The 25,871-nt window shown below is 40.0% G+C and overlaps 1 protein-coding gene across 1 annotated transcript in view; it reads right to left on the bottom strand.

The window, feature by feature from the left end:
• HHIP (hedgehog interacting protein) overlaps positions 1-22,529 on the bottom strand; it is a 72,255-nt gene extending 49,726 nt beyond the window's left edge. The window contains exons 1-4 of the mRNA XM_061354156.1: positions 21,797-22,529; positions 14,610-14,805; positions 7,305-7,461; positions 6,306-6,507 (exon numbers count right to left, since the gene is read on the bottom strand). Coding sequence (XP_061210140.1) covers positions 6,306-6,507; positions 7,305-7,461; positions 14,610-14,805; positions 21,797-22,063 — 822 coding nt within the window. The 5' untranslated portion in view covers positions 22,064-22,529. The remainder of the gene's footprint in view (positions 1-6,305; positions 6,508-7,304; positions 7,462-14,609; positions 14,806-21,796) is intronic.
• Positions 22,530-25,871: the final 3,342 nt, after the last annotated feature.

The following is a 25,871-nucleotide window of genomic DNA, read 5'->3' as shown; positions in this document are numbered from 1 at the left end:
TGATGGACAGTGTATGTGTTAACTTACATCAGTACATCAGCATGATGCAAAACCAAATGTACATATCTACTGTCAAGAGGAATATATATGAGAAGTTTTATCAGTGGTATATCTGAACATACAATTCAGCAAATAACACAATCTGATTCTATTCACACACTAAGTTTTAAATAGGTTTTTATCGCTGGTTTCTTACAGTTTTCTGCAGCAGCACTCCTCACTGCAAAGGCTGCCCCTTGAAACATGCTGTGCTAGTGCAGGGGGCAGTGGTATTCTTTCATTGTTTTAATTTGTATTTTATCTTGACTGATCTGAGTAATATGTATCCCTGTGATTAAATGTTCTGTCATGATACAAACATGAAGACATAGTAGAAGCTTCACTACTAAGCCTGCATTCCCACATAAAGGTGCCTGTGATGACAAGATGCTCATTTGACCATGAGACACTCTGGAATAACTGCTCATGGAAGCATAGTTAGCATTTTTAATACCTGACAGTCTATTTTCATAGTCTTATACTGAATATACAAATTGCTATGTTCCACAGCACTCTTCATGGCATCACAGAAAATTCCTACCTGAATCACTGGGTCACTCGTGAATAGGACTTGTGCTCTGATAAAGCTAACCAACATGCAGTATGGATCATATCTAACTTAATTCTTCTTAAGACTATTTGAAATTTGCTGTGCATACACTTAAAATAGTTGTTGTCAGGTATTTCTTTTTCACTGCAAAGAGAATTGTCTGTTCAAAATGTTTACGAGGAATTATGTAGGAATATAGAATTTTAAATCCTTTGGGAATTAAAAAAACACAGAAACTAGTCCTACTGACTAAGTTGCAAATAAGGTGAAATGAAAAGGTGATTATGGCTTAGGATTTCGAGGAAGTTTCTATCAGAATTTGTTTTTGATAAGGAAAACTGTAGTCTTTAGAGCAGAGAAGAAGTTGACAGAGGTCAAATAATCTAACTCACGTATTCTTAACAGTGATCTCCAATACTATTTATTTGAGATTTTCTGTCAATTTTCCCTTCCCTTCCTTCCCTTGCCCTGCCCTGCCTTTTCCTTCCTCAGAGGCTTTGCCCTTTATCACAATATTCCCATGAGATGTACTAAGAATATTTTACTAGTAACTCAAAAATCTCTATTCAAGTACAATGGTAATTCCATAACAGCAGTTTTAAGGGTACTTATTTTGTAGGGAATTATACTCTAGGCACTGCGTGAGGCAAAGTGCAACAGAATGCCGCCGTTCTTGCTGGCTGCACAATTTATGACCCTGTAGTCGGCAGATAGATACACACCAGAGCCACACCAGAGCTTGGCCACAATCAAAAACAGTAGCAAGAAACTGGAAATACTTCAAGGATCAGAGATGACAAGCAACAGAACATGAAGCCCAACTGCAGTTTCATACCTCATGATCTAATTCAGTTTGTGGACTTATAAGTAGAAAACTACCATGTAACTACAGGGTCTTGATTTTACCATTGGCAGGAGTAAGATGTAAACTTGGCTACTTTGTGCAGTTCTGAGGTCCTTCATTTTAAAAGGATGTTGGGAAGTTGAATGATTTTAGGGAAGGACCACAAAAATGATTTAAGGACTAACAGTTGCAGCCCCAGAGCTACTTAGCTTTTCAGAAAGTATCCTGAAATCTGATTAGAGCATTTAACTCACAAGAGAAATGGTGGGCTCCTTTTTTGTTGTTGCCAAGTCATACCTTGATGCCTTCCCTTGCAAGCAATATATTTTTAGACTAATGTGTTTTAGACCAATACCTGCTTTTTGGCTCAGGAGACAACAGAGTGAGTGAAAACGGGTGTAATAGGTTGTGCTACATTAAATGGTGGCTGTTACTAATCTAAAGGTTTCCAAATCTTAGGAAATGATACAGTTAATAAGATAAAATACAGCCAGAGGAGTAAGGAAATTTGGAGAACTGCTAGGCCATTCAGCATTTTTTCTGTAAGTTAGATACAATCTTGAGCATAAGGTGACTGATGTTGTAATAATCACATATTCAGCACTGCTACATCTACATGGGTGCTAATATTTTCATTTAAAAAAGTCCTTGCTACATAACTTTGAAGGAAAAACTGTAAAATATTGTCCTGTAACTAACAACTCTCTTCACCACAACATAACAGAGCAGTAAATCACCAGAACAGGGATGCAGGCTTTTGTTTTGGTTTGGTTTTTTTCTGGTAAGTGCTTATTTTCTCCTACATACATGCCACATATGCAGGGTAATTTGTTATGTTAATGGTACAGGTGATGGCATCAGTATTTTCTCCATTCCACTGGGCTATATACTCCTAAATAGTTGAGCCCAGGTACATGTCCTGCATTTGAGGTTCATGTCTCACTCATGTCCTCATGCAATTTTTGGCCAAGACTGAGGTGTACAGCTTCCTTCTTTTCACCACATTCTTGAGAGAGGGAAGTAAAGACCAACAGTGGCAGGAGGGACTTGGCCAAGTACCCAATCCATCTACACATACTACAATACTTACGTAGCCAGTGTGACATAAAATACATTGGAGAGTGCCACAGATGTTTAATTAGCAACTTCTTAATTAAGATCTATAAACGGCTTCCAACAAATGCATTAAAAACTAGAAGATGAGAAAAGCATTCCTGCTAACTGTGCTGTCATAGAAGATTAGACGCTGGGAAATGTGCAGAAAAAAGGTATTTCTTAAGCTCTTCGGAGTTTTGGTTGGTTTTTAATCTTCAGGAGTCTTTCATCTAATTTTCTCTTGAGTAGGCCTCCAGGAAGCACACAGTACCACCATCCATTCATAGCATCTCTCTGTTACAAAATACTTCTACATGCTTGTGCTAATTCCTTCTGTGATACTGTCAGCATACAAAATTATCACTTCTTCTCTTTCATTTTAATGCCTTAAAATTAAACAACTGTAAACAGATTTTACAGTTTTCTAGCCCTCAATGACTTTACTTAACATTAAAAGCCAATGGACTGGTAAAACATATGCATCAAGTTGTACCACTCAATTTCTATTTATATCCACAGACTGACAAGAAGCAACTCCAGATAATCCTGTTTACGTGCTTAAGTGAGCAGGACCAGTGAAGAAGCCTTACAAACTCACTCACAGCAGTGTAAGGGGCTGCAGATGAATCTCATCAACACAGGGATCATTAGTTCCATTAGAGGAACAAAACAGCATCTTTTTAGGAGGGTATCATAACCGACTGCTGTACTCTTCCTCTGTACAAAAACTCTTCCTCTGTTTTTGTATACTGCTTTACTCCTCATCTGACTGCCAGTGCTGTGATGAGTGAGATCATATTAGTGAGATCAGAACTAAAGCCCTGGACTATATTTTTAGGAAGAAAATATGTCACTCCTGTTTCTTGGTTATAATAGCCTCAGTAAAGTTTTAAGTACATTATTTGAAAAGTCATCATGCAGCACATTGGCTGCTTTGTGACAATACAATGATTTTATCACTCCTAAATTTTCTCTTTACACTGCAAACAGAAGAGAAAATCAGGCACCACTATTTTACTCCATCTATCTGCATTAAAAATATCTTACAGGCACAGCTGTCCAAAACACTTTTCAGAGGCATCAATTTCAATTACCTTTTATTCAACCACAGCTGCATAATTATTATTATGTACTGGATACAGCATATGTCTATAAAATTTAAAAAAATATTTTTTACTATTGTCACTAGAGTTAAGAGTTTGTATTTCAGATGCAGACAAAAAATTAACAGAAACTGCTGTTTTCAGACACTTGGATGTAAGAGACGGTATTAATTTTAGGGAAAAACAGTCATTTGCTTTTTCTTGCTAATATTGCTCCAAGGTCAGAAAAGAGGTGAACGGGTTTTGTTTATTTCAGTTAAAAAAGCCATGTTAATTCAAGAATAACATTATATAGGTGATGTTAGAAAACATTATATGGGTGATGTTATACAGGAATTAACCAGATATTTGGATTAACATCTATGGATCTGTGTAAAATTTACAGAGGACTCAAGGCAACATGTTACCTTGTCAAAATATTTCACTGGGACATAAGTTTGATCAGGGACAATTGAGTATTTATTGATTCATTTTGTTTTTCACTTACACCACTGTATGAGAAAAATCAGGCACATGGAGCAAAAGCTGTACATACAGATTCATCCACCTGGTGCTACAGCATTCCTTGAGTTGGGACAGAGGACACGTTCAGCAATTCTCACATTCCGCATGTGCATGCAGTGGTTTAGGTAGTGGTTTGTTATAGGTCTTTTTTCAGTTGCTGGATGTACACTATCTGCACTGCCTGCTGGAAAATTGTCTATCCACACAATATTCTCCTTTCTGATTTCTGTTTTCAAAGTGTATGGAATAATTGCTACCATTGTCACAGTCATCTTTCATCCTTGTAGGTAAAGGACCTTGAACAATGATTACAGGAATCAGACAGCAGCAGATAAGCATAAAAATGTTTAAGAACCTTTGTTTTAAAGCTACTATTTGGATTATGTGGAGTTTGTTTTATTCTATTTATTTATTATTTTATATAATGTACTCATTCCTCAAATTCTTTCCCCTTCCTATTTAAGAACTGGAGTATCGCTTCTAGGCACATTCCCTTTCTCCTTACCTGTGAAGTATATAAAGCCTCCGTTCTTGCCAGCCTGTATTAAGCACTGCAATACAATTATCCTCAGTCAGTGGACTGTTATCTCAGGAAATTGAATTAGACTTTCTAGCTTAGAGAACATCAAATTATTTACACAAAATGTTATAGTTGAAACAGATCCAGATTAGAGTATAAAATGATGGTTAGGGTAGTAAAGACTAAAAAGATCAAGTGACTGATTTGAAACAGAACTAAAAGTCAAATCTGAATCTGAGGGTAGCTGTTGAGAGTCTTATCAAGCTGGCTATTGCCTATTCAGAAGCATGGAAAATTAGTTTTCTATTTAGCCTTTCCTCTAAATTCCAGCTATAAAAGTTTCCTCGAGGAAGGTTTGTTTGTGACCAGTAGCAGTTCTGAGGGAAGTTTCAATGTTGGCTTTTCACAAGCACAAGCTATCAGAATTTTCAGTTAAGAAACATGAAACTGAAAAAAAAAAAATGAAAAAAAAAAAAAGATTCCTTAGACTGATGTTCAAAAACCCCCTAGTAAGTCCTTCTGTTTTGGTATCTTGAACATAATGGTTACCTATGGAGGCAGAAATGGAAGTGTTGACCAAATCACAGAATCATATAAATTGGTTATTTTCCTTAAAAAAGGTGTAATATATTTAATTTCTCTCTCTGTTTCAACACAATCTACAAACCTCTGACATTTCCTCTCAGAAAAAGACTATCTTAATTGGCTTACTGCCCTTATAGCTGAAACACGAAATGATTAGTTAGCATGTGCTATGCATTTTAAATCAATACAGTTTGTCACAATTATTTAAGATTACAGTGTCAAGAGTATGTCCATGTATCTTTCATCCATGATGGCTTTATCATATATATTCCTGATTGTTCTAGGCAAAACCTGATTGCAGTTTAAATTTGCTTTATGTATTTGATTTTACTTGGATTACCACTCTAAAATGTGACAAGGAATCAACATGGAACAATGCTTAAGACATTTTCAAGGTAAAATATTCCCTAATAGATTTACAAGTTTTTCAGTAGTACTTACCTCATATCTAGATGTAATTTCTTGCCTCCACCCTCCAACTTATTCCCATCAGTTCCCATTCACCATTCACTCCCCTGACCATTATAGTCTCAAATACATGCTGGTTTAAAGCAGCCTCCTGCCAAGGGCAGCTTGTGCTACATTTGAGATTGAGCCAAGAGGGCCCCCCTCTCCTGGGGGTCCCTGAGCACTTCCAGGCCCCCTCCTGTGTCCAGCTGCCAGGGCATTGATGAGCACCTGCAGGTCAGGGGAGGCCCTGAGCCAAACTTGCTCCCACTGGAATCACAGCAAAATTTGGCTGAATTCAGAAGGATGGAAATTAACTCAAAGGATGAAAATATAAAAATAATGCTGTGGGATGCTGATGCTGGATAGTTTCTTCTGAATTTAAAGTGAGGAAAAAATGAAGTGAAACAGAAAAAGGTGATGACAGGTATAAGATGATATGTTATCCCTCCCCAGAAGTAAGGTTTTACTTCTTTGCCAGACAGAACTGTAGTGTCTGTTGTCATTACTCTCCTTTTTCATTATTTAAATTGAAATAATTTCTGAAAAACATTTCTTCCCTTTTTCCCCATATACAGGCTAAATTATAAACAGGTAGAGGTAAGTATAAAATCCAACCTTTATTCCACTTTGAACAAGCTTGTGTATATCCAAAAAAGGTTCCTTGAGTATGTCTCCTTCAGGACTGAAAATCTTCACATATCCTTCTTTCTCAAGAATAAAGAGGCGATGGGATCCATCCCCACAATGTACTGCTCCAACAGGCTGCCTCAGTCCACTCACAACCTCCTGAATACAGAAGCAGTTGTGCTTGTGTTTTCTAAAATAAAACAGAAAAATAGTGAGAAATTTCTTCTTTCTTCTAACTGTGACACGACAATGACCCTAAGAGATAAAATAAATGCTCTGTAGCAATATTACAAACACAGTTAAACAATCCAGAGTAAATTATTTCCTTAAATGTATGTGAGCAGATAATACTGAAAATCACTTTGATCTTCACTTGAGCAAAATTTGGTACGTACAAAAGAAAACCAATTCATCATATCTGAAATGTAGAGGAACAGCAGAGAAAGAAACTGGTAAAAAAAGGAGAACAATTTGTAAACACAAAATTTCTACTGTACAATAAATACAGTAAATTCCAGCAATTTCATAACATTTGGCTTCTAAACCCCATTTAAAAATAATAGCTTATGATGGGACAACTCTAATTTCATTATTTTCACAAATAAAATTACATGAATGAAAGAAATGGAAAGTTGTGAAATAAATATTTTACTAATAAACTTATTGTAGTTGTTTAGTAATATTAAATTCAGGTAGAAATGACTTCCTAAAACTCCGTATGATCCAGAGGGTGGACCATAACCAAGATCCACAGGGTGGATCAAACCAGGATTCTAACACCTTTTCAGCAATGCAAATATCAAATGGTACTGAAATATTGAAGCTAATGTAACTTTCTCTTTGACGTACGCTAGCGGCAGCAAAAGAAAGTAACATCTGGAAAACACAGCTGCTGAGCATAAGCACACACTGAGCTGTTTCACTGTGAAAACCACAGGCTTTGCTAGGGGTTTTTTTTCAGATTAAACAGCATTTATCTTTATGAACCTGCTGATCTCTTCCTCTTTGTCATATTCTTCCATGTGGTCCAGGGAGTTAGAAGCTGGCCCTCGCACTTGTTTTCTTGGAAAATCTGGAAAGCATACACCACCATCCTTTCTTGCATAGTAAAAGCAAAACTCATCAGCTGTAGTTTGGAGGAAACCTTCAAAATGGAAAAGAGCATACAAATATTTAGTGTGTTGTCATGTCTGCAGTTTCGTGTCATCAAGCTAATCTTTAAATAGATTATATATTGAATGAAAAAAACAAGTAATTTTAAACAAAGTGCTATCTGCAAAAAAGTCCTGTTCTGAATAAATACAAACTGAGTAGATTACCTTTTATAGGTTATTCATCTGTATTTGTATTAAGCCTTATTTTCAGTGTGCTTAAATAAAAATACCAGTTCATTCAAAACGACACTACAGTTCACTTATTAAATTATTAAGAGACAAAGTTCAAAGTTGAGGCTGGGATATACTTTTCCCTGATTTTAACCCCGTTAAGTGTCTTATCAGCTGTAAAATAGCTTGAGCAACTTTCATTGAACCTCTTTTTTTTCTGAAGTGGCTTGGTGTAGTAAAAATTTCAGTTAAGACTTTAGAAAAAGGCATTCAGTAAACACTTTGTGGGATGCTGGCAGCAAAGGACATCAGTCGGAGAGGTAAATAATTAATTGTCTCCGAAAGTGAGAAGTACTGGTGAAAACTGCACTGTGTTGACATGCAGTTGGCCTCTCGTTAACTCCCAGCACTAGAGCGGGTGAACACAGTGCTCCATGGTGAGGTCTCCTCAGCTCCATCCCCTGAAAAGTGTGCTATGTTTCGTGCTGCATTGGAGTTGACTTTAAGCTGGCTTGGAGGAAAGGTGGTCTTTAGGTTTTAGGTTAAAATGGGAAGGAGTTTGAAGACCCAGGGAAGCAAGAAGTTCATAAAATGAGAGCCTCTGAGGAAAAAGCCTGCCTTTATACTGATACTACACTATGTGTAATGATAGCAGAAATATCTATTTCTGTCCACAAACTTACTTCTAATAATTTCCATGCAGATTTTAATCTTTAGTATTAAATCTAAGAAGATAGATAGAATTTCGCTAGTTATTGTTAAGATAGTATGTCTTATGTTACCTTCATTCCTTTTTTGCATTATTGGCATACTGTGTTAGGATGTATTATGGTCCAGGACATAACTCACAGGATACCCGGAATTATAACTTAATTGGAATTAGAGGCCTAATTTATTCATGGCTTTACCACTCATGAATAAAGCAGTAATCCATAGATCTTAGCTATAAAACCTCTGGCTTAGAATGTACAATAAGAGCTGGTCAGGGACAGCTGTGTTGCACTGAAAAATGCCAATTTCTTAAAACAAAAGCTTTTTCAGAAACTTTATCAGTTTTGACAAAATTTTAGTTAACAGGATGTTTCTGGTCCAAACTCAAACTTCTGGGCTAAATGAAAAAGAGAAACAAACAGCAAACCTCACATCACTATACTCCAATGTCTTGTAATTAGGGTGTTTCATTAGAAAGAGGAATATTCAGGTCAATGTCCCTCATCTGTCAGGCAAGAGGTTGACCCTAAGTCTCCCATTTCCCAAGTAAATGTCCTAACAACGACTTTATTAGCTATCCTGGGGTGGTCTCTGTGGCTTTCTTCATGGAAAATTTCGAAAGAGTTCAATTTCTTCCTTATGTGGAATAGGAAAATTTTTTAGATCCCAGAATTTTTGTGGAGTGAAAAGCCTTTCCCACCCAACTATACTTCTTTTCATATGCATCTTCCTTGAAAAATATTGGAAAAATAACATGACAAAGCCTGCCTTTGGTTCTATAAAATGATATCTGGAAACACATGGTAGTGCGTTGTGGCGTAAAAGTTTAATTACCATGATTTGGAGCTTCAGTAAATACCGTCTCTGAGGAGCTGGTTTTAATTTGTAGTAGTTATTTGGAGATATAATTTCAAGTGGAACAACTGGAGAGGAACACTGATATAATAGCGGAGTAGTATTCCAAGGCTTGTAGATATAATGCCAAAGTCAAAAGTAATCTAAAATCTTACTGTTGAATTATTTAACTTAAGAATACACAGTTTTGTCCTCAAAAATTTCTTTCTCTAGGCACAGTGGGTCATTCAAGAAAGTGCAATAACAAATTTGAGGTGTACATTTTCTGCAGATTTCTAGAATTTTTCAAATATAGCATCTACTGTTTACTAAACTACTCCTGGCTTGAATGTTATCTTTAGTCAGAAAAGCTGAGAGCACACTCTGATCATATTGTTTACTCGGTACATGCTCATTTCAAAAAACAATCAGATACAAACCTCACTTGACTAATGCCTTATGCAGTGCCTTATTTTATATGTAAGACTAAGTGTTGTGGTTTAACCCCAGCCACGACACTAAGCCCCTTTCTTCATGAAACATTTTATCATGCACTGCAGTTGCCTTTTGCTATTTAGCAAACCCACCAGCAGGTTCCCACAAAGGAGAAGGCTTATGTTCATTTTCCTTAGAAATGCTCATGAAAAGTGGGGTGAAACTGTAAATACTGTAAATACATTTTCACCTGTGTATTAGGGATGGAATTTTGTCCTATAAAAGCCACAGTAATTTACCAAATAAAAATAAATCTGGTTGTGTTACATAGGCTAGAATTAAACTTACTAACAGCTTCACCAAAGACAGAAAAACATTTGCTTCTAGTCTCCTATCTGCATGTAGCCATTTAATGTTCTCTTTATTGTGCTAAAATTCTAAGGTCTTTAGTGTAGAGTTTGCTATTTTGTTCAGGATTTGCACAGTGTCCAGAAGAATGGTTCCTGACAAGTGCCCCTAAGCACTAGAATTGTTTGGAGAAAAAAGAAAGACCATTTTGCTCAGTCTGAGTTTATTCAAATACAGCTCTGTCACTGTCTTCTATGAGAACTATGCCTAATAAGGACTGCAGCGTTTGGTCCTGTGTGAATTCCTGTACTTACTACTTTATTTTAAAAGACTCATACTTATCATTACAAATTTCCTGCCAGCTGTGTGTTGACAGAGCTGTGCCTGTGTTAAACAAGAAAACTGAAATCACAAAGGAAGATTAAACACGAAGTTTAATTGATTTTGCACAGGCTTGCTTTTCTATGCTTTTAAAACTTTCTGTCTTGCAAAAAAGAATCAAACTACAAACTTTTCTGTTCGGCAGTCACAGTGATGGATTTCTGCTTTCACCTTTATTAAAAACTGTCAGAATAAGTTGCATGATTTCAAGCCTTTTCAAAAGAAAACTTCTGCCCTCAGCTGATCCTGACCTCCTCTCTCCACTCTTATTTGCAGTCAGTTATTCTTCACACTCTATCTTCCTTCCTGTTCTGCCTTCACCGAAATTCACTTCACTGGCTTCCCTGTTTACCCCCCCCACAACCACCACCTTCTCTTTGATAAGACAACTCAAATGTCATGGTAGCATTTGTCCTGGTCTTCACAGCTAGTCAAGTTCCTATTCACTCCCTGCCTTGTTTGCACTGCAGACAGGATTGAGTGCCATCTACCCATCTGAGTAGACCTAAACGGGCTTAGAGAGCATGTGGAAGTCAGGCTCACCTGCCTTACTCCTGCTACAACCTTCAGCATACAGTTCAGTATCGTGTAAATGAAGCATTTTCCTGGTTTGACTGGGTTGGGTTTTTTTTTTCATTTTGCACTTTTGACAGCTAGATGTGAATTTGTTCACAAAACCCGCGTTCTCCTCACTCTTCTCAGCTCTCAGTGACAGCTAAATCAAAGAGATTACACCAGACCGATAGTTTCAAAATGTATTAAGTTCAGTGTAGTAAGCTCACATCATTTCCTACTGGTTTTCAGGTGACTAGTGGCTCTCTTCTCATACTCACACACTGCATATTCCTGCATACACACAGCGCCAGGGTTAATCCTCTTGATGTTCTTGTTAGCAGCAGCATCATTATGAGCCACTACCGTATCCCTGCAGCTTGACCATGTTATCTGTGACTTTTAGTTCACTATGTCAGAACTTCTGGAAGTGTTGTGTGAGTTGCAGAATTTTTCAGATTTCCAGTATTTTGGGCTGGGGTGCCTCTGGCATTTAAAAATTCTTATCAAGCATCTGTTCCAGTAATGCCTGGATTCAGAGCTGGGCCTGGACCTGAATTCACCCACAATCACCTGGAACCCATTTCTTCAAATGAAAGTGATGGAGAGCATATAGTCCAAAATCTGTCCAACATCCTTGAGTAGGCAGAACGCACTGTGACTGTGGTCTGTTCCTTGGAATATGTCACTTCCACTGACATGGATCAAGTTTCTGCTCATGCCTAAAGGGAGAATCAGACGTGCCTTTCTTTACTAGCTAAATGAATAATAAAAAGTCTTCTCTTTTAACCCTGGAAAACCTAAAATTCACATTGATTTAAAATATTTCATTAAGGCACTTAACACCAGTGTCTCCATCAGTAATCACTTTAATTGAAACTTACAGTAAAGATCAGATGAGAAGAAATGAGAACAGTCATCTGGGATGAAGCAGGGAAATTCTAATCTCATAGACATTGTGAAACATTACACCCTTTGTGTTATCATATCCATAGAATCCTAATTATTGTTATAGTTCTTCTTGAATAAAGAATCGGGTCCGCTTTTTCTTTGAATATTCCTAAAGAAGCCAGTGGAAGTTCTGATAAAAGTCAGAACTGGTGGGCAAACTGCTGCCTTCAAAAAAATTAACCAAGGATCTGTTAAGAGTTTTCAACTTTGCAAAAAGAGACCAAACAATAAATGAATTTCTGGAGCTAACTCAAGAAAAAATCTGATGTAGAAGCCTCCAGTCTTCTAGGTTAATAGGTACTGCTACATTTTCAATCCCAGAAAAGATGCTTGCTATCTTACATCACAAATAATATTTCTCATTTTTGCAGGACTTAAGGGATAAAATTATTTCTGTAGTCAGTAATTTCCTTGAACTCCTTTGTATTGGCGTTCAGAAACAGTTAGCACTCCCTAATTGAGGAAGAGTAATTATTTCACTTTTTAACAAATGCACTCTGAATCACTGCCAGAGACCTTGGGTTTAGGGGCCTGTTAATTTCCAACTCTTTGTTTAGTCCTCCAGGCTAAGCTGAAAACACAGCTTCCACATTTTCTGGGTTTTTTCTTTCTTTTGCAATAAATATTATTATGGCTATATGGGTCGCACAAGTAAAACAGAAACCCCCCCCAAGTTGTTATTTTAATTATTTACATTTTAGAATTTGTAAGACTCTTAAAATGTATTAAAATCCTACAGGCCATCTTCTCAAAAAGAGGGACCTGAACCTTAATACCTTCAGGAAATCCTAGTATAGGTATCAACCACCATATGTATGTCAAATCACCAAATTTGTTGGTGGGTGTAAGTATGCAACAACTTTTTGTTAGTACAACCTACTTTCAGAATAAGTATTTAGAACGATTATTAGCATCTGACTGATGTAGGAAAAATCCTATTTTAACTGATGCTAAAGCGTGTAAGCTCTTTTCCTGCAAAACACTGTGCTCTGCCCAGTACTAGAGTTATGCTTTCATCTGGTTATCTTTCAAGGCAACCTGGGTGGTCACAAAAAGCACTTGACATCTTGATGCACTTCAGCAGTTTTACATATACACAAACTTTGTAGAAAAATAAATTTGTCATTCGTCACCACATATGTTGATCTGAGGAGTAAGGTTCCTGTGCTCATAGCTCCTGTGCTGCTGAGCCCTTTCTCATTCTCTCTCCTTCCACCTCCTCCTTCTTTCTCCCTTTTCCCTCTTTCACTTTTTCCAATTAAACAAATCGTTTTTCATAAACACAGAATTTCATAAAACAACTATAAGGGACTTGCTCTGCAGTATATACTCATTATTTGTACCAGCTACAAACTCATGTCAAAAAAACTCTGTGGTGACTTCTTATATGGGTGAAACATTTAGAATATCTAATCTGTTATCACTGCTCAGCAGGCAATCTTGGCAACTATGATCTATGCTGCTTTGCTTTGGGGAATGTGATAAAGAGCAAGAAACAGCTGGTTTAAGAAAGCCTTAGAAACATCTCTTAGTTTATAAAGACAATAATAATATTTTCATATTTGAATGGGTTGAGATACATGTTAAACCACAGTAAAGGAAAAAGTAAGTCAATTCAAAATGTTTTCTCAAGTCAATAAAAGAGCACTGCAAAAAATCTCTGCACTCTTGGGGTTTCAGAGAAAACAAGTACACAGAGTACACATGCAATTAAAAACCCCTCCTCCAAATCTCATCCACTTAAGCCATCCCCTTTACCCAAACATGTTTATATTACATTACAAAGCTGTGTTCATATGTCAAAAAAGACTATTCACAAATCCATTTTTCATATGGCTATCAACTCTTTTTTCCAGTGTGTGTTGCTAGTGACAAAAAAAAAAAATCTTAACCAGTTTAATTATTTGCTCCTGTGTGGCATTATTTATAAGTAGTGTTTGGACAGGGAAAAAAGCATAGTTTAAAAATGACAGTCTTAAACATATAAATAATTTACTATTGAGAATACCAAAGATGTTATTTAATATAATAGAGTACTAAAACCAGTGTTTCTAAAAGAACCATCTTCTGTGGTTATTTTGTTGATATAGTTACAAGTGATAGTACACATTTGGTGATTGCGTTAGACAACACAGGTCAGATTCTGGTTTTGGTTAGGTCTAGCTAAGTCTACTGACTATAGTGAGGAAGTATCAGGTTAGTTAAGAATTTAGTTGTTAACAGCATGTTGGAAGTGATTCAAAGATCACAGAAGTCTATCAAATAGCTCCCTTTGATTTCAATGTGCTTTAAACCCCACAGAAAAAACATCAGTTTCTAGGGTAACAAAACCAGAAAAAACACTTTACTGATCAGCTTTTAGTCTACAGCAAACAGCCAGAATCCTTTATTTCTTGCATTTTAAAGCTATCATTTAGTATAGCCTTTTGGATGGCCAACTGCTTGTTTACATGATTCAAATGAACACAGAAGTATTTCAGCAGAGGTAATGGTTTCAGGTGCTTCTGACAACAAACAAGCCTGTGTTTCATGGACAGTTTAATAGGAAGGTGGCAAGAAAGAGCTAAAAATATTTATGTCACTACATAAGATCCACTATGAAGTCCCATAGATATTCTGCCTTTGGCTGGGCAAAACCCACTCATGATATCAGTGGGTATTTTACCTTGTGAGGAGCTGGATCTGTAACCCCTCAGGCCATATCAACACTTTGAAACAGACATCCCTTAGCCCCACAGCTGGTTATAGGTTTTACCTGGTAAGTGACCTCTGCAAGTATAATAGAATTCTTTACAATAGTCTTTGCACAGGTAGGGAAGAGTTAGTTCTCTTTCAGGTGTTTCCCCTTTTTCAGGTGAGTGGAATAGGTTCTGAGCATGAGGTGAGCAGTGTGCACACTTGATTTCGTCCAGTAGCTTCGCACATTCTGTGTTGTTGGTAACAGAAAGTATCTGCAAGCCACAAATCAGAGACAAATAAACATATGACCTGTTTCTCCATCTTACACAAAAAGAAAAGATTGCACAATCTAATGTAATAAATAATGCTAGCAGAACCAACAGAGTTACTATAAAAGCATCATGTTTCAATGTCACTGTTCTGGAAGTGCAAAAATTATTACTATGAAATATGCAATATGCCATTAGTACAGTGAGATTTTAAGTGTTTGCCTCTTTCTCAGATAAGAATCATAGTACTCAAGTTATTTTATGGACTCATGCCGGCAATCTCTTAATCGCATAGGCAATCTCTGAACTAGAGGAATCATTTCTATCAGGAGGAGCTACATGAGCAGGCCTTTTTCTTATGAGAAATACTTAAAAACCTAACCTGTAAGGCAAGCTATTTAAATATTTACAGACTAAAAATCAAAATTCTACCATCAAAACACACCAGGAAAATCATATTTAGGTCTTTGTTAGACAGGTGTATCTTGAACGATACCACAGTTTGGTTACTGAAGCGACTGCTGCCGAGTTCAGCAGGTGCCTTGGATTTTTCATCTTTAAATGCTGCTCTGCTTTCTGCTCACTCTCATGTAAACTACTTGGAGGTGGGAAAAGCTGTATGTTTTCAAATATTTATAAGTGAAAAAAGTGGAATTTGAAACCGTAACTTTGCCCAGAAAAAAGAGCATATATTATGCGTAGAACTTGAAGAAGCACGAAACCACGACTGGTGGTGTGTTTAAGTAAACACTGGAGCCTAAGAAGCACAATGTCATCAAATCGTGAAAAATAATGGAAAACAGCATAGTTGTCTTTATTAGTCTTTGAATGCAGTGCACTTTGTTAATCTGTTGTTAACCACATGGATTATTTTTTGATCATCCATCCCAATGGTGGGTAGTGGGAAATGTGTTTGCAGTTGAGAGGGACTGAATCTGATCCAATACAAAATGAAAGCTCAGGTTCTTTCTGTTGTTTAACACAGTTATAAACAAAGACTTAAAGACACTTGTGTTAAGAAATATCAACACGGTAAATATTTCTATTTTGTGAAGTTTGTAAATATTTGTAAACAGCTCATTTGAAAATATCGCCACACTTTTGCTCCAGTTCGTCTGGGTTGATTTGCAGAAGGACTTTCCAATGTCACTCCCTTGCAACATAACATGGGAGGAAATTTTCTAAGTTACTTTTGATAAAATGATAAGTTATTCAGTGCATGAAGACTCGATCCATTTGAATACGCTGTCTCATAGATCAGTTCTCTTCTAGGATGCACTGCTTTGGTAAAACAGTTCTGTACTCAGCATTTTATGTATGGATTTAATTACATAAACCCCAAACACTTAAAAGAAATGCAATCTCCATTGTTTTAAGCAGGTAAGTTTTCAAAATATTGTACAACATACAGCCTGTACAGGTGCACAAAAACCTATTTAAAGGAACCTTAATTTAGAAGACAAACTCTTACCAGGAAAATTCAGTTTTACCATATACATATTGTCAAAAGGCCATCTGAGTTTAGTGGCATAGTTGGACCACTGATTAGAAGAACACCATTTGGCTTCTACCCTTATTCTGGAAGAGCTGCCATTGGCTTCAAAAAGAATTCCCCCAGCTTTGCCAGGATCATTAAATGCATTAAATGTTCTGTTCTTTAGACTATCTGTTCTCAGATTGTCCTCAGCTTCATAGCACCTGCAATTAGCTAATGTCTCTTAACATCTGCCATGCATGGTTTATTAGCTGTCTTCAGACCATTCTTGGGAATGTAGCTGATTTACATCTTTTTGAAAGGGCTCATCTTCTTTTTTCTCCCCCCCCCCCAACCTTGAAGACAGTCATTAATTGACTGCCTGTTGCATGTATGGCAAAATATTTTCCATAGCCTCAGCCCCTTCTTTCCTGAACAAATTTAGATTCTTTTTTCTAGATTGCTCATTTGGTCATAGCAGCAGAACTGTTAACCTTAGTCTTCTTTCTTCAGTTTCAGATGTTGTTCTAGATATGGTAGATGTAGGGGAAAATGCTTTGAAGACACGAGCTAAAAATATATAGATAACTGCAATATACTATAACCAAATACATATTTACTAAAACTTTGAACTTAATACTGCCTAGGAGTACAATCCAGGTAGCAGAGAACAGGATTCATATGCTTGCAGTAATCCACACTGCTGAGTCAATCTTCTGCATTAGCTGGACTTTCTTAAGGCATGGTAGCATCCTGACCTTGGTATTTTGCATTGCTGTGGTTCTAATGGGCAGTGGCCTGTTATCACTGAGTCAAATTGCTGTCTGTCAGACAGAACAAAGTCTGAAGCCAACAGGGGATGATCAAAATCACTATCCATATATGCCACTTTTTAAGAATATTACATCACCAAGAAGCTGGGAGCTCCCCTAAAGTAAGGATGAAATGACCTGTTTTGGTGTTTCCACCAAAGGTAAGTATATCATAACTACAGACTCTTCAGAGTACTTGCCTATATTCAGTAGTGTCACCTGCTTTGCAAAAGCCTCAGATGTTGATCTCAGGCAGCAGGCTGTGTCACATATGATGGAATGTTTAGAAGTAGAAGTAAATATGAGATATTACTAGGTAAATATTCAGTGTGTTTATTGAATTAACTCCACAGTGATGCACATAGAAAAGAGTTCTACTGGAAGACTCCAGAATGCATTGTAAAGAGGAAAAAAAAAAACCCTAAAAAAATTACAGGATAACAAAGCTAAATTACTGTTTCTTGTGGAAAATGTAATTGACGTTGCCTGGTGATACAGGAGAAGTAATGCTTGCCAACATTTCAGTCCTCAAAGTTAAGACAAAAGGGTCCTAATCCCCCTGAGCAGCTGCTATCCAGGAATTAACCACAGGAATTCACCCCCTCATGTCATTTCTGAAATGAATCTTGGTCATATAACAGCTAATCGGAAGATTAAGGAATGAGAGTCAATCAATTATCTGAAAATCAAGTACAATGTTATTTAACTTTTAGAATGCTCCAGCAAAATAGGGTGGTAACATTTGCTCTGTGTGAGGTCTGATGTATAACTCTGTCCTGGCTGGGAGATAGGACAAACATTTTATTCTGAATTTCAGTAAATCAATAATGTGTTTATCCTGGAGTTTATTAAACCAGTTTCAAGTGAAAGCTGAAATACTTATTTGAATTAAGATTTTTTTCTATTGGATCTCTACTTTGAAAATGACCTCAAAGTTGACAATGGCTTTGGTCTTTTGAAGAAATGTAAACTAATTTCCTGCTTCAGTTTTTAAAATCATATGTGAAACCATCAAACTGCAGTGGTTTAAACTAACTGTTCTCTGGAAAATATGTAAAACTTCCAAACATTTATTGCAACATGCCTAATAATGATTATGCCTGCTGCTGACTAATTTACAACATCTGTAAGATCATCCTTTAATCTCTAGCCACATGAAAGAAAACTGGGTAGACTTAAGGTAAGATAAATTCTGGAATGCACAGGAAATCATAGCATACTAAATTGGTTTATCAACAAAAAGAATAGTGCAAAGAAGAAGAAACAGAAGACAAAACAATAGATAGAAATTCTGTACATTGAATATTGTCAGCCGTTTTGTGTACTCTGTCATACCTAGTTTCAGAAAGGCAGTATAATTTTGATGTTAAAATTTAAAAACAAAACAACAGTGAAATAAGTAATTGAATTGAGCTGTATTTGATATACAAGCATTTATGGCTAAAAATCATATGCTTATGAGATTGTTCAGCTGTTGGGTTGAACATATGCTTCTTCTGTATTATAGTGCTGGATTATGTCATTAAAGAGTTCGGTTTCAATTTTAGGGTAATATGTAAATAGATCATTGTACTAAGGCAGCTGTTAAAGGGACCCCAAGATGAGTTATTTGTTTAGTTGGATGTGTTCAACAATAGCCTTTGTTCGTGGAAGAGCCAGAGCAAACAAATGATTGTAAAAGGGCACACTTGAAAACAATTACTTTTCACCCATTCCTTGACAGCCTTGGCTGTGAAACCATCCAAGGTAGAGAGGACTTCTGTGCCTGTCAGGCTGTCAGGAAAGTTTTAGAAAAACTGATATTACAGTGTTTGACTGGGATGTAGTAGCCTTTCATAAACAAGGGGACATTGCAGAAAACTAGAAGACAAAGAGTTAAATGTCAACAACAGGATGCAAAAATCTTGCACCACTGCAATGTTGTATCTGCTCATCATGGTAGCTCCAGTTTTGCTCCCCAAACTGCAGGCAATGGTAGCGTTTTCATTATAAACACAGATCAATAAGTTGGTGAGAAATTCCCAAAGACTGGTGTCTTAACTAAGAAGCTGTTACAAAAATCTCTACTGAGCATGCTCAATTCTTTTTTTATTTTTATTTTTTTAAAGAAGTTGGCGTTCAAATTTATTCCACAGCCACTCCATCCTGTAGATACATGATGAAGTTTAAAAAACCTGCTATTGGAACTGTGGTAGAATACAGTTTAAACAACGTGGTTTTAGAAAAGTTCCATTCAAATGTATTCCATAATCGTTTGCCATGCCTTTTATTGTGGAATGACCACCTCATTCTGCCAAGTATAAATTAACATGCATTTTGACATTTTTTCTAAACATATGTAAATATGATAAAGCTGATTAGTGGATTTCATAAATGTTCATCTGTGGTGAAAACAGTCTGATTTTAAATCCCTGTAAAATAATGTCTGTTTAAAAGCGTAATCTCTATTTAAAAAACAGGTTCAACAGCTCAGAAATAGCTGCTGTGACATATTTGGTCAGCTCCTCACATTGATACCAGGTTTTTACTACCCTTAGTAAAAAAAAACCAAAAAACAAACCAAACACAAAAACAATAAAGGTAATTAAAAGATATTTTCAATGAATAGTAAGAGAATAAACCCTTCAACTGAACAGGTATGGAAAACTAACCAAAATTCAACTTCCAATTTACTGCATTCAGCCAACTACTACAAGGTTCTCCAAGCACTGAATAATCTTGGTAGCATATATGCCACTGAGACATTCAAACAGGGTGAATTAAGGACATATTTTCTAGTCCCTACTATTTTTCCTTTTTTTTTTTTTCCTCTCCTCTCCTTTCTTTTCTTTTTCTTTTTTTTTTTTTTTTTTTCCTTTTCCCAAGTAGATCTTTCAGGTTATCTGTGTGTGGTTAGTTTATAGTTTAATTCAATTATCGCACAGGAGCTTAATGACATTGTCTCTAGACAACATGAAGAAATATATCTGCCTTGAATTTCAAACTGCTGCTGCATATGGTATGAATAAAGAGAGATCTGCAGCTGAAAACCTGTAGTAAGACAGTTCTCACTCATCTGGGAATAGAGGGGGTAGGACAAATGCTCCCTCAAAAGGCATGAACATTTGGACAGAGCTGGGGACTGAAGGAGAATGATGTTCTCCAGTTTCACCCATTAGTGAACCAACTAACAAACACAATGGTGTTGTTGTTATTCTTTTGCCATAAGCAACAGGACTCTGTGTGTGGGCAGCAGTTTAGGGGGGAGGAGGATAAGTCGACCCCTTTTTGTCCTATTGATTTTTTCCTATTTGCATGACTTGAGCAAATTAAATGATGCAATATGGCTTTTTGTTACAAAACAAAGTGAGAGATACCACCCAGACACATATGTTGATTCGTAGAAGCTGTTTACATGAGAATGGAGTGAAATCTACCGTGAACTGAGCATAAAAATTCGATTCAGGCTGGGTATTTTTTTTTTTATTATGCTTGGGCCAGCAAGACTGAAACACAAGTTTTCCAAGAGTCTCTCAGACCTTGACAACTACAGAGTTGTAACTGAGGAATTCTTAATTAAACCTAAACCAGGATGTGGGGAAAAGGCGGGGGGGGGGGGGGGGGGGGAGAGAGAAAAAGAAAAGAGAAAAGAAAAAATAAAATAACACCTGATTTTTTATTTGCATGCAGTGACTCTTAATGACATTATTCAGCAACCTCCCTTCCTGAGCATACCCCTGGATGCAAGTGGCCATCACAGCAGAGCTTATCAAACACGGTCCTGTGGGGTTAGGTGACCAGCTCCTTTGAAAATTCAAGCAACAGGCTGATAAGCAGGATCTAACTTGCTAAAGGATGCAGAGAACTGACAATTGTTAAGAAATCGGTGAGCAAAGAGGAGGTGCTTCCCTTCACATGACCGCAGCTTGAAACTGGGCAGGGAGACTGCCAGGTGATGTGAAAAGAGAGACGTATGTCACAGCACCTTGGGACAGAGAAAGAGAACCCGGTTATCGGGAGAGCTGTTAGATCAGGGTCCGAGAGACGAAACTTCAGGAGACTTCTGCAGTTCACACGGTATGGGTACCAGTGGGACGTGCATGGGCCCGGAGGAGGCTGCACACCACAAAAGTTTGGTACACCGGCACCGTCTACTGCTACCCAAAACCCTCCCTGACCAAACATGTGGAACAAACTTGAGTTTGTCACCCCAGAAAAAACAAACGGAAAGCACCGCTAGTGAGTGTGCAGCCCCACTGCTGCCGGTCCCCGGACGGCAGCTGAAGCCCCTCCAGCTCGTCCACCTTTCCCCAGCACCGGTACCTGCTCCCAGCCCGGCCCTCGCGACCACAGCGGGACCAGTCCGGCGCTAGTGCCAGAAACTGGCAGCGGACAAGAACTTCCAGGCAGAACCGTCGGCAGCTGGCAAAGCGCTCCCCCCGCGGAGCGCCCGTCCCCTCGAGGGCAACAGCTCTGCCGCATCCAGGCTCCCTGCGACTCCCGAGGACATGTATCAGCACCAGTGTCATCTTTCTGCTTCGTCCTCACCTCCCAGGCAGAAGCGGGCTGTCTCCCCGCTCCGCTGCATCTCTCCCGCCCGGGAACGCAGCAGGTTAGCGGCTGGTGCACGGGCTCCACGCAGGAAAAAATAAAAGCAACCCAACCCCCCCAAACACCCAATAAGGCCCCAAAGCTCCCGGAAAGGCCGAGGCAGCCCCGGGGTGCCTACCTTCGCCTCGGCGTGCAGAAGCCCCTGCGCGTCGGAGCGGGAGCAGCAGGACAGGCGCGGGTAGAGGCCGCGGCACATCGCCTCCCCGCCGGCCGGGGCCTCCGGGGACAGCACCCGCCGGTCGCGCTTCTTCAGCCGCCGTGGAGGGGTCCCGTTGAGGCACCTTCTCCTGCGGGCGCCGCTCTCCCCAAACTTGGCATCCCCCTCGAAGAAGCACAGAACCACGGCCACCAGCAGCAGCTTGAACGGCAGCATCTTGAGCATCATGCCTGAGGGAGCGTGTGAATGCACCAAAAAAAAAGGGGGGGTGGGGGCAGAGGAGGGGAATCCCACGGACTTCTCTTTGCACTTCAGCTCAGGAAACCACCTCCCTCCCCCAGAAAGGGAAAAAGTCTGGAGGAGAGTAAGAGCGGCGGCAATTAAAAAGCACTTCGGTCACCCCCCGCTTCCAAAAAGGCGGGCGCGGAGAGGCAAGGAGCTGAGCAACGAGCCTCCGCGCCCGCGGCGGGAGGATGCTCGGGGCCGGCGAACTTGTGCAAGCGGCACCAGGTTTAGCAGCTGCAGCACCGAGGCGCCGAGGCTCGGGGCGGGCCGGGCAGCGGGCGGCGGCAGCCCTTCACTTGTCGTCCCATAGGAAGGGTGTCCCCGAGGCGGGACGGCGGCGGCCGTGGCGGGCGATGCCCCCTCCGCTGCGGCTGGGGCTGGGGCTGGGGCTGCGGCTGCTGCTGCCGGCGGCGGCTCGCGAGGGCTCTCATGTTTCGCTCCCTCTTTTCTTCTTCTTTTTAAGCCGCGCGCGGGGAGGTGCTGCCACCGCGCGCCCTGCACGTCACCCGGCGGCACCGGCCGCGCGTGCCGCCCGCGCCGCCGCGGGGGCCCCGCGGGAAGCGGCGGTGCCGCGCGCCCGGAGGACTCTCGCCGCCCTCCCTCCCCCCTCACCCAAACTCGGACCCGCGCGCGCGCTCGCGCCAGCCGCAGGGGCGCGGTGAGGCGCGGGGCACGAGGCGGCGCCCCGCCCTTTAGCGTCCCCCCTGCGGCGGCGGCCGCCCGGGGGGTTCTGTGGTGTGGTGGTGGTGTCCCGTCCCGTCCCGTCCCGTCCCGTCCCGTCCCGTCCAGTCCCCGTTCCCCCTGTGAAACGGGAGCCGGGGCTACCGCAGGGCCGGCGGAGGGGGTGGGCGCCTGCCTCGGCGGGAACCGGTGGAGCCGCGTCCCTCCCGGCGGAGGGCGAGCGCTGTAGGTGGGTCCCGCTCCCCCGGCGGCTGAGGTACCCGGTCCGGGGGCAGCCGCCATTGGGCCAGCTTGGCAGCAGTGCCGCCCTGGGTCTGCGTGGCCGCACCCTCATATCCTCCCTGCGAGTCATCTCCAAATGCCAGGGAAGGTTCCAGACCCGCGGGCAGGCGTCGACGGACCGCCACAGTGGAGAACGGTGGGACGTGCCGTCAGCTCAGGTGGCTTGGAGCGGAGCTCCGGCATCGTTGCTTCTGCTGAAGGTGCAGCAGGTTTCTGTCAGTGCAGTGAAGCTCACTCCTTCACCCCAACTGTAATCAAGTTCAAAGCAGGACTGGTTGGTCATGGTGGCCATTGCTAATGGTAGGAGGGAGGGAGATTTTGAGGGTGAGTGTCCTCCTGGACTGTGGGGAACAGGAGACCTGTGTGTGGGAAGTGTGATGGACTAACCGAGTGTCTGGCACTTGGTGCCAAGGAAGCACCTGGAGCACCAGGAGCCGCCAGAAAGGGAAGGGCCAACCCAGTGTGAGGCAAAGTTGGGAAGGAGAAAAGTGCAAGCCCAGGGTAAAGACCAAGGTTCCTCTGGGAGGAGGTGCTACAGGGTGCTGAGGTGGGAAGAGGGACTTAGAGCTTAGCCAGGAGGTGTTGGCTACTTCCCATGAGGGAGAGGAGGGCGTGGAAATCCTCAGAAGCAGCTGTAGCGCGGGTGTAGCTACAGCTGCTGACTGGGGGGTAAAGGGCAGCTGGACAAATAGAGCCCTGAGGTGTATTTACCACAGACTTGCTGCTAATCCCTGAAATAGAGGAAAAAATGGCTTACTCCCCTGCATAAAGAACCCCCTTAGGAGGGAAAAAGGGAAAGAAGTATTGCATGGAGTTCTTGAAGTGCAGCAGTGTTGTTTCTAAAGCAACTAGGGCCTGTTACTGCTCTCCTCATGTTTATTTTTAACCAAAGAAAATGAGTCTTCAGGTTTACATTTGAACTCTTAAACAGTCTGCACTGAACTAAATAGGAATTTGGCGTGGACAAACAGTACATCAGATAAATTCATTGCATAGACATAAAGACTTTTTCCTCCGCCTTAAGTGCATATTTTGAAGGCGAGTGGTCCCTAACCTCATGACCACCACTTGCCTTAACCACGTACTCTCATTTGGCTGGAAAAGATCCCAGCCAAGGCTTGAGCTACATCAACACGAAGGAGGATGCCTGCAGTACAGCAACGAGCCCTGGCACTCACACTGGTGAGTGAAATAATGATGGTACTCTTGGGGTATCAATAGCACTCCTGATGCAGCTTCCTGCTTTGTAGTCTTAGATAAAAAGTATTTTTAATTTTTTTATAATTTAAAAATAAAAATAACTTAAAAATAATTTCAAAATTAAAAATAAAAAAATGCAACATGTGAACTTGTTCTGTGAGAACCTGACTGGCAGAACTGTAGCAATGAAGTTAGTCTACAACAGCTATGCCACTTTTTTGTTATTGTGGATTATTACGTAGGTGATTCTGAAATAAAAGTGATTCTGGTATAAAGCAGAATGGCATATCAGAATAAAGCCACTTTTATTCTCAAGCAGACTCCTTACAAAGGGTTACACTGGCAGAATAGTGGTGGCATGAGGACACAGCTGGAGGGTCTGTGTGCCTCTTTCCTTGTGTAGGCAGGTGCTCATACTTTCAAGGAGATTGAATAATTCTGCTCTGCATCTCCCTTACCAGAGTAGGGAAACTGAAACTCAGTGGAAAGACATGGCTGTGGGGCAGATACCCTCTTGAAAAAACAAATGTTCAGTGAAAATTTCTGTTGAGCAATTGTAGCCCAGTCCTCTCAGTTCCTGTCTTGCTGAAGGAGAGAGGAAGTGAGGAATATAAATCTACATGATCAAAGTAGTACAGCTATTAGTAAATAACCTTTCTTCCTCCTTCAAGTGCTGCCTGCATAAATATCTCTTTCTATGTATACCTGTACCAGTTCTCAGAGGAGGTGATTTTGAGGTGTATTAATTAAATAGAGAATGATTTCCCGAAATGGGATTTAGATCAGGTTGCCAGACTAAGAAAGAGCTGACAGTTTGTGAAGGTCAGTTTCTACACAGAAATTTTACACAGATCTGTGATGGGCAACATTTCCCAGAAATTCAGTGGAATGTACTGTTGATCTTGTATAATCTGAAGTGCTCAAAACTTCAAGCTGTGTAGTGATAGGGTGATATAAAGATGTATAAGCAAGACTTGAGAAAGGTTGAATGTTCTTTAAAACCTCTGAATAGAAATTGCTGATTCTTGCAGTTTTTTTGCAGGAAGATCTGATTTAATCTTATGTTCCTTTCCACCTTTTCAAAGTACATGATGGCTTCTTTAACAAAGTTGTTGGTGTTTTTTTCCAAGCTGGTTGATACAGGGTATTTTTTATGAACTTTTTTTAATAATGCAAAGTTAAGGTCAGTATTAGCACATGCTAGTTCAGAGTGTCAACTTCAGGAGACTTCCAGGCTTTGATAAATAGAGATAAGGGAATACTTCTGAAGTAAAGACATATACATAGGAAATATGGTTAATAAACACATCAGTCTTTTAAGGCAACTTGGATTCTGTCATATAAAGCTCATTAATTAGAAATGATTAAACATGGTAATGGTGTGAGCTGAATACGTTCTGTAATTTGTTCACAGTATGAAGGATGTAGATGAGGATCTTAGGGCCACAGTGCCATTATGTGTGAAAAGGTTAGAAAGTTTTAAAAAAGGAAGCTATTGCTGCTAAAGTGTTTGAATGTACCTAGATTTTCTTCTAGTTTTGCCTAAGAGACAAGCAAACTCTGCTTACTTATGCCATAACCCTCATTA

Source organism: Neopsephotus bourkii, unplaced genomic scaffold (assembly GCF_033783945.1).
Source record: "Neopsephotus bourkii isolate Nb327-2 ecotype Australia unplaced genomic scaffold, CSIRO-AGI_Nbou_v1 NB_718, whole genome shotgun sequence".
In the NCBI taxonomy this organism is placed as follows: Eukaryota; Metazoa; Chordata; class Aves; order Psittaciformes; family Psittacidae; genus Neopsephotus; species Neopsephotus bourkii.
Note: the sequence above shows the minus strand (reverse complement) of the source record. Positions and strands in the feature narration are given on the sequence as shown.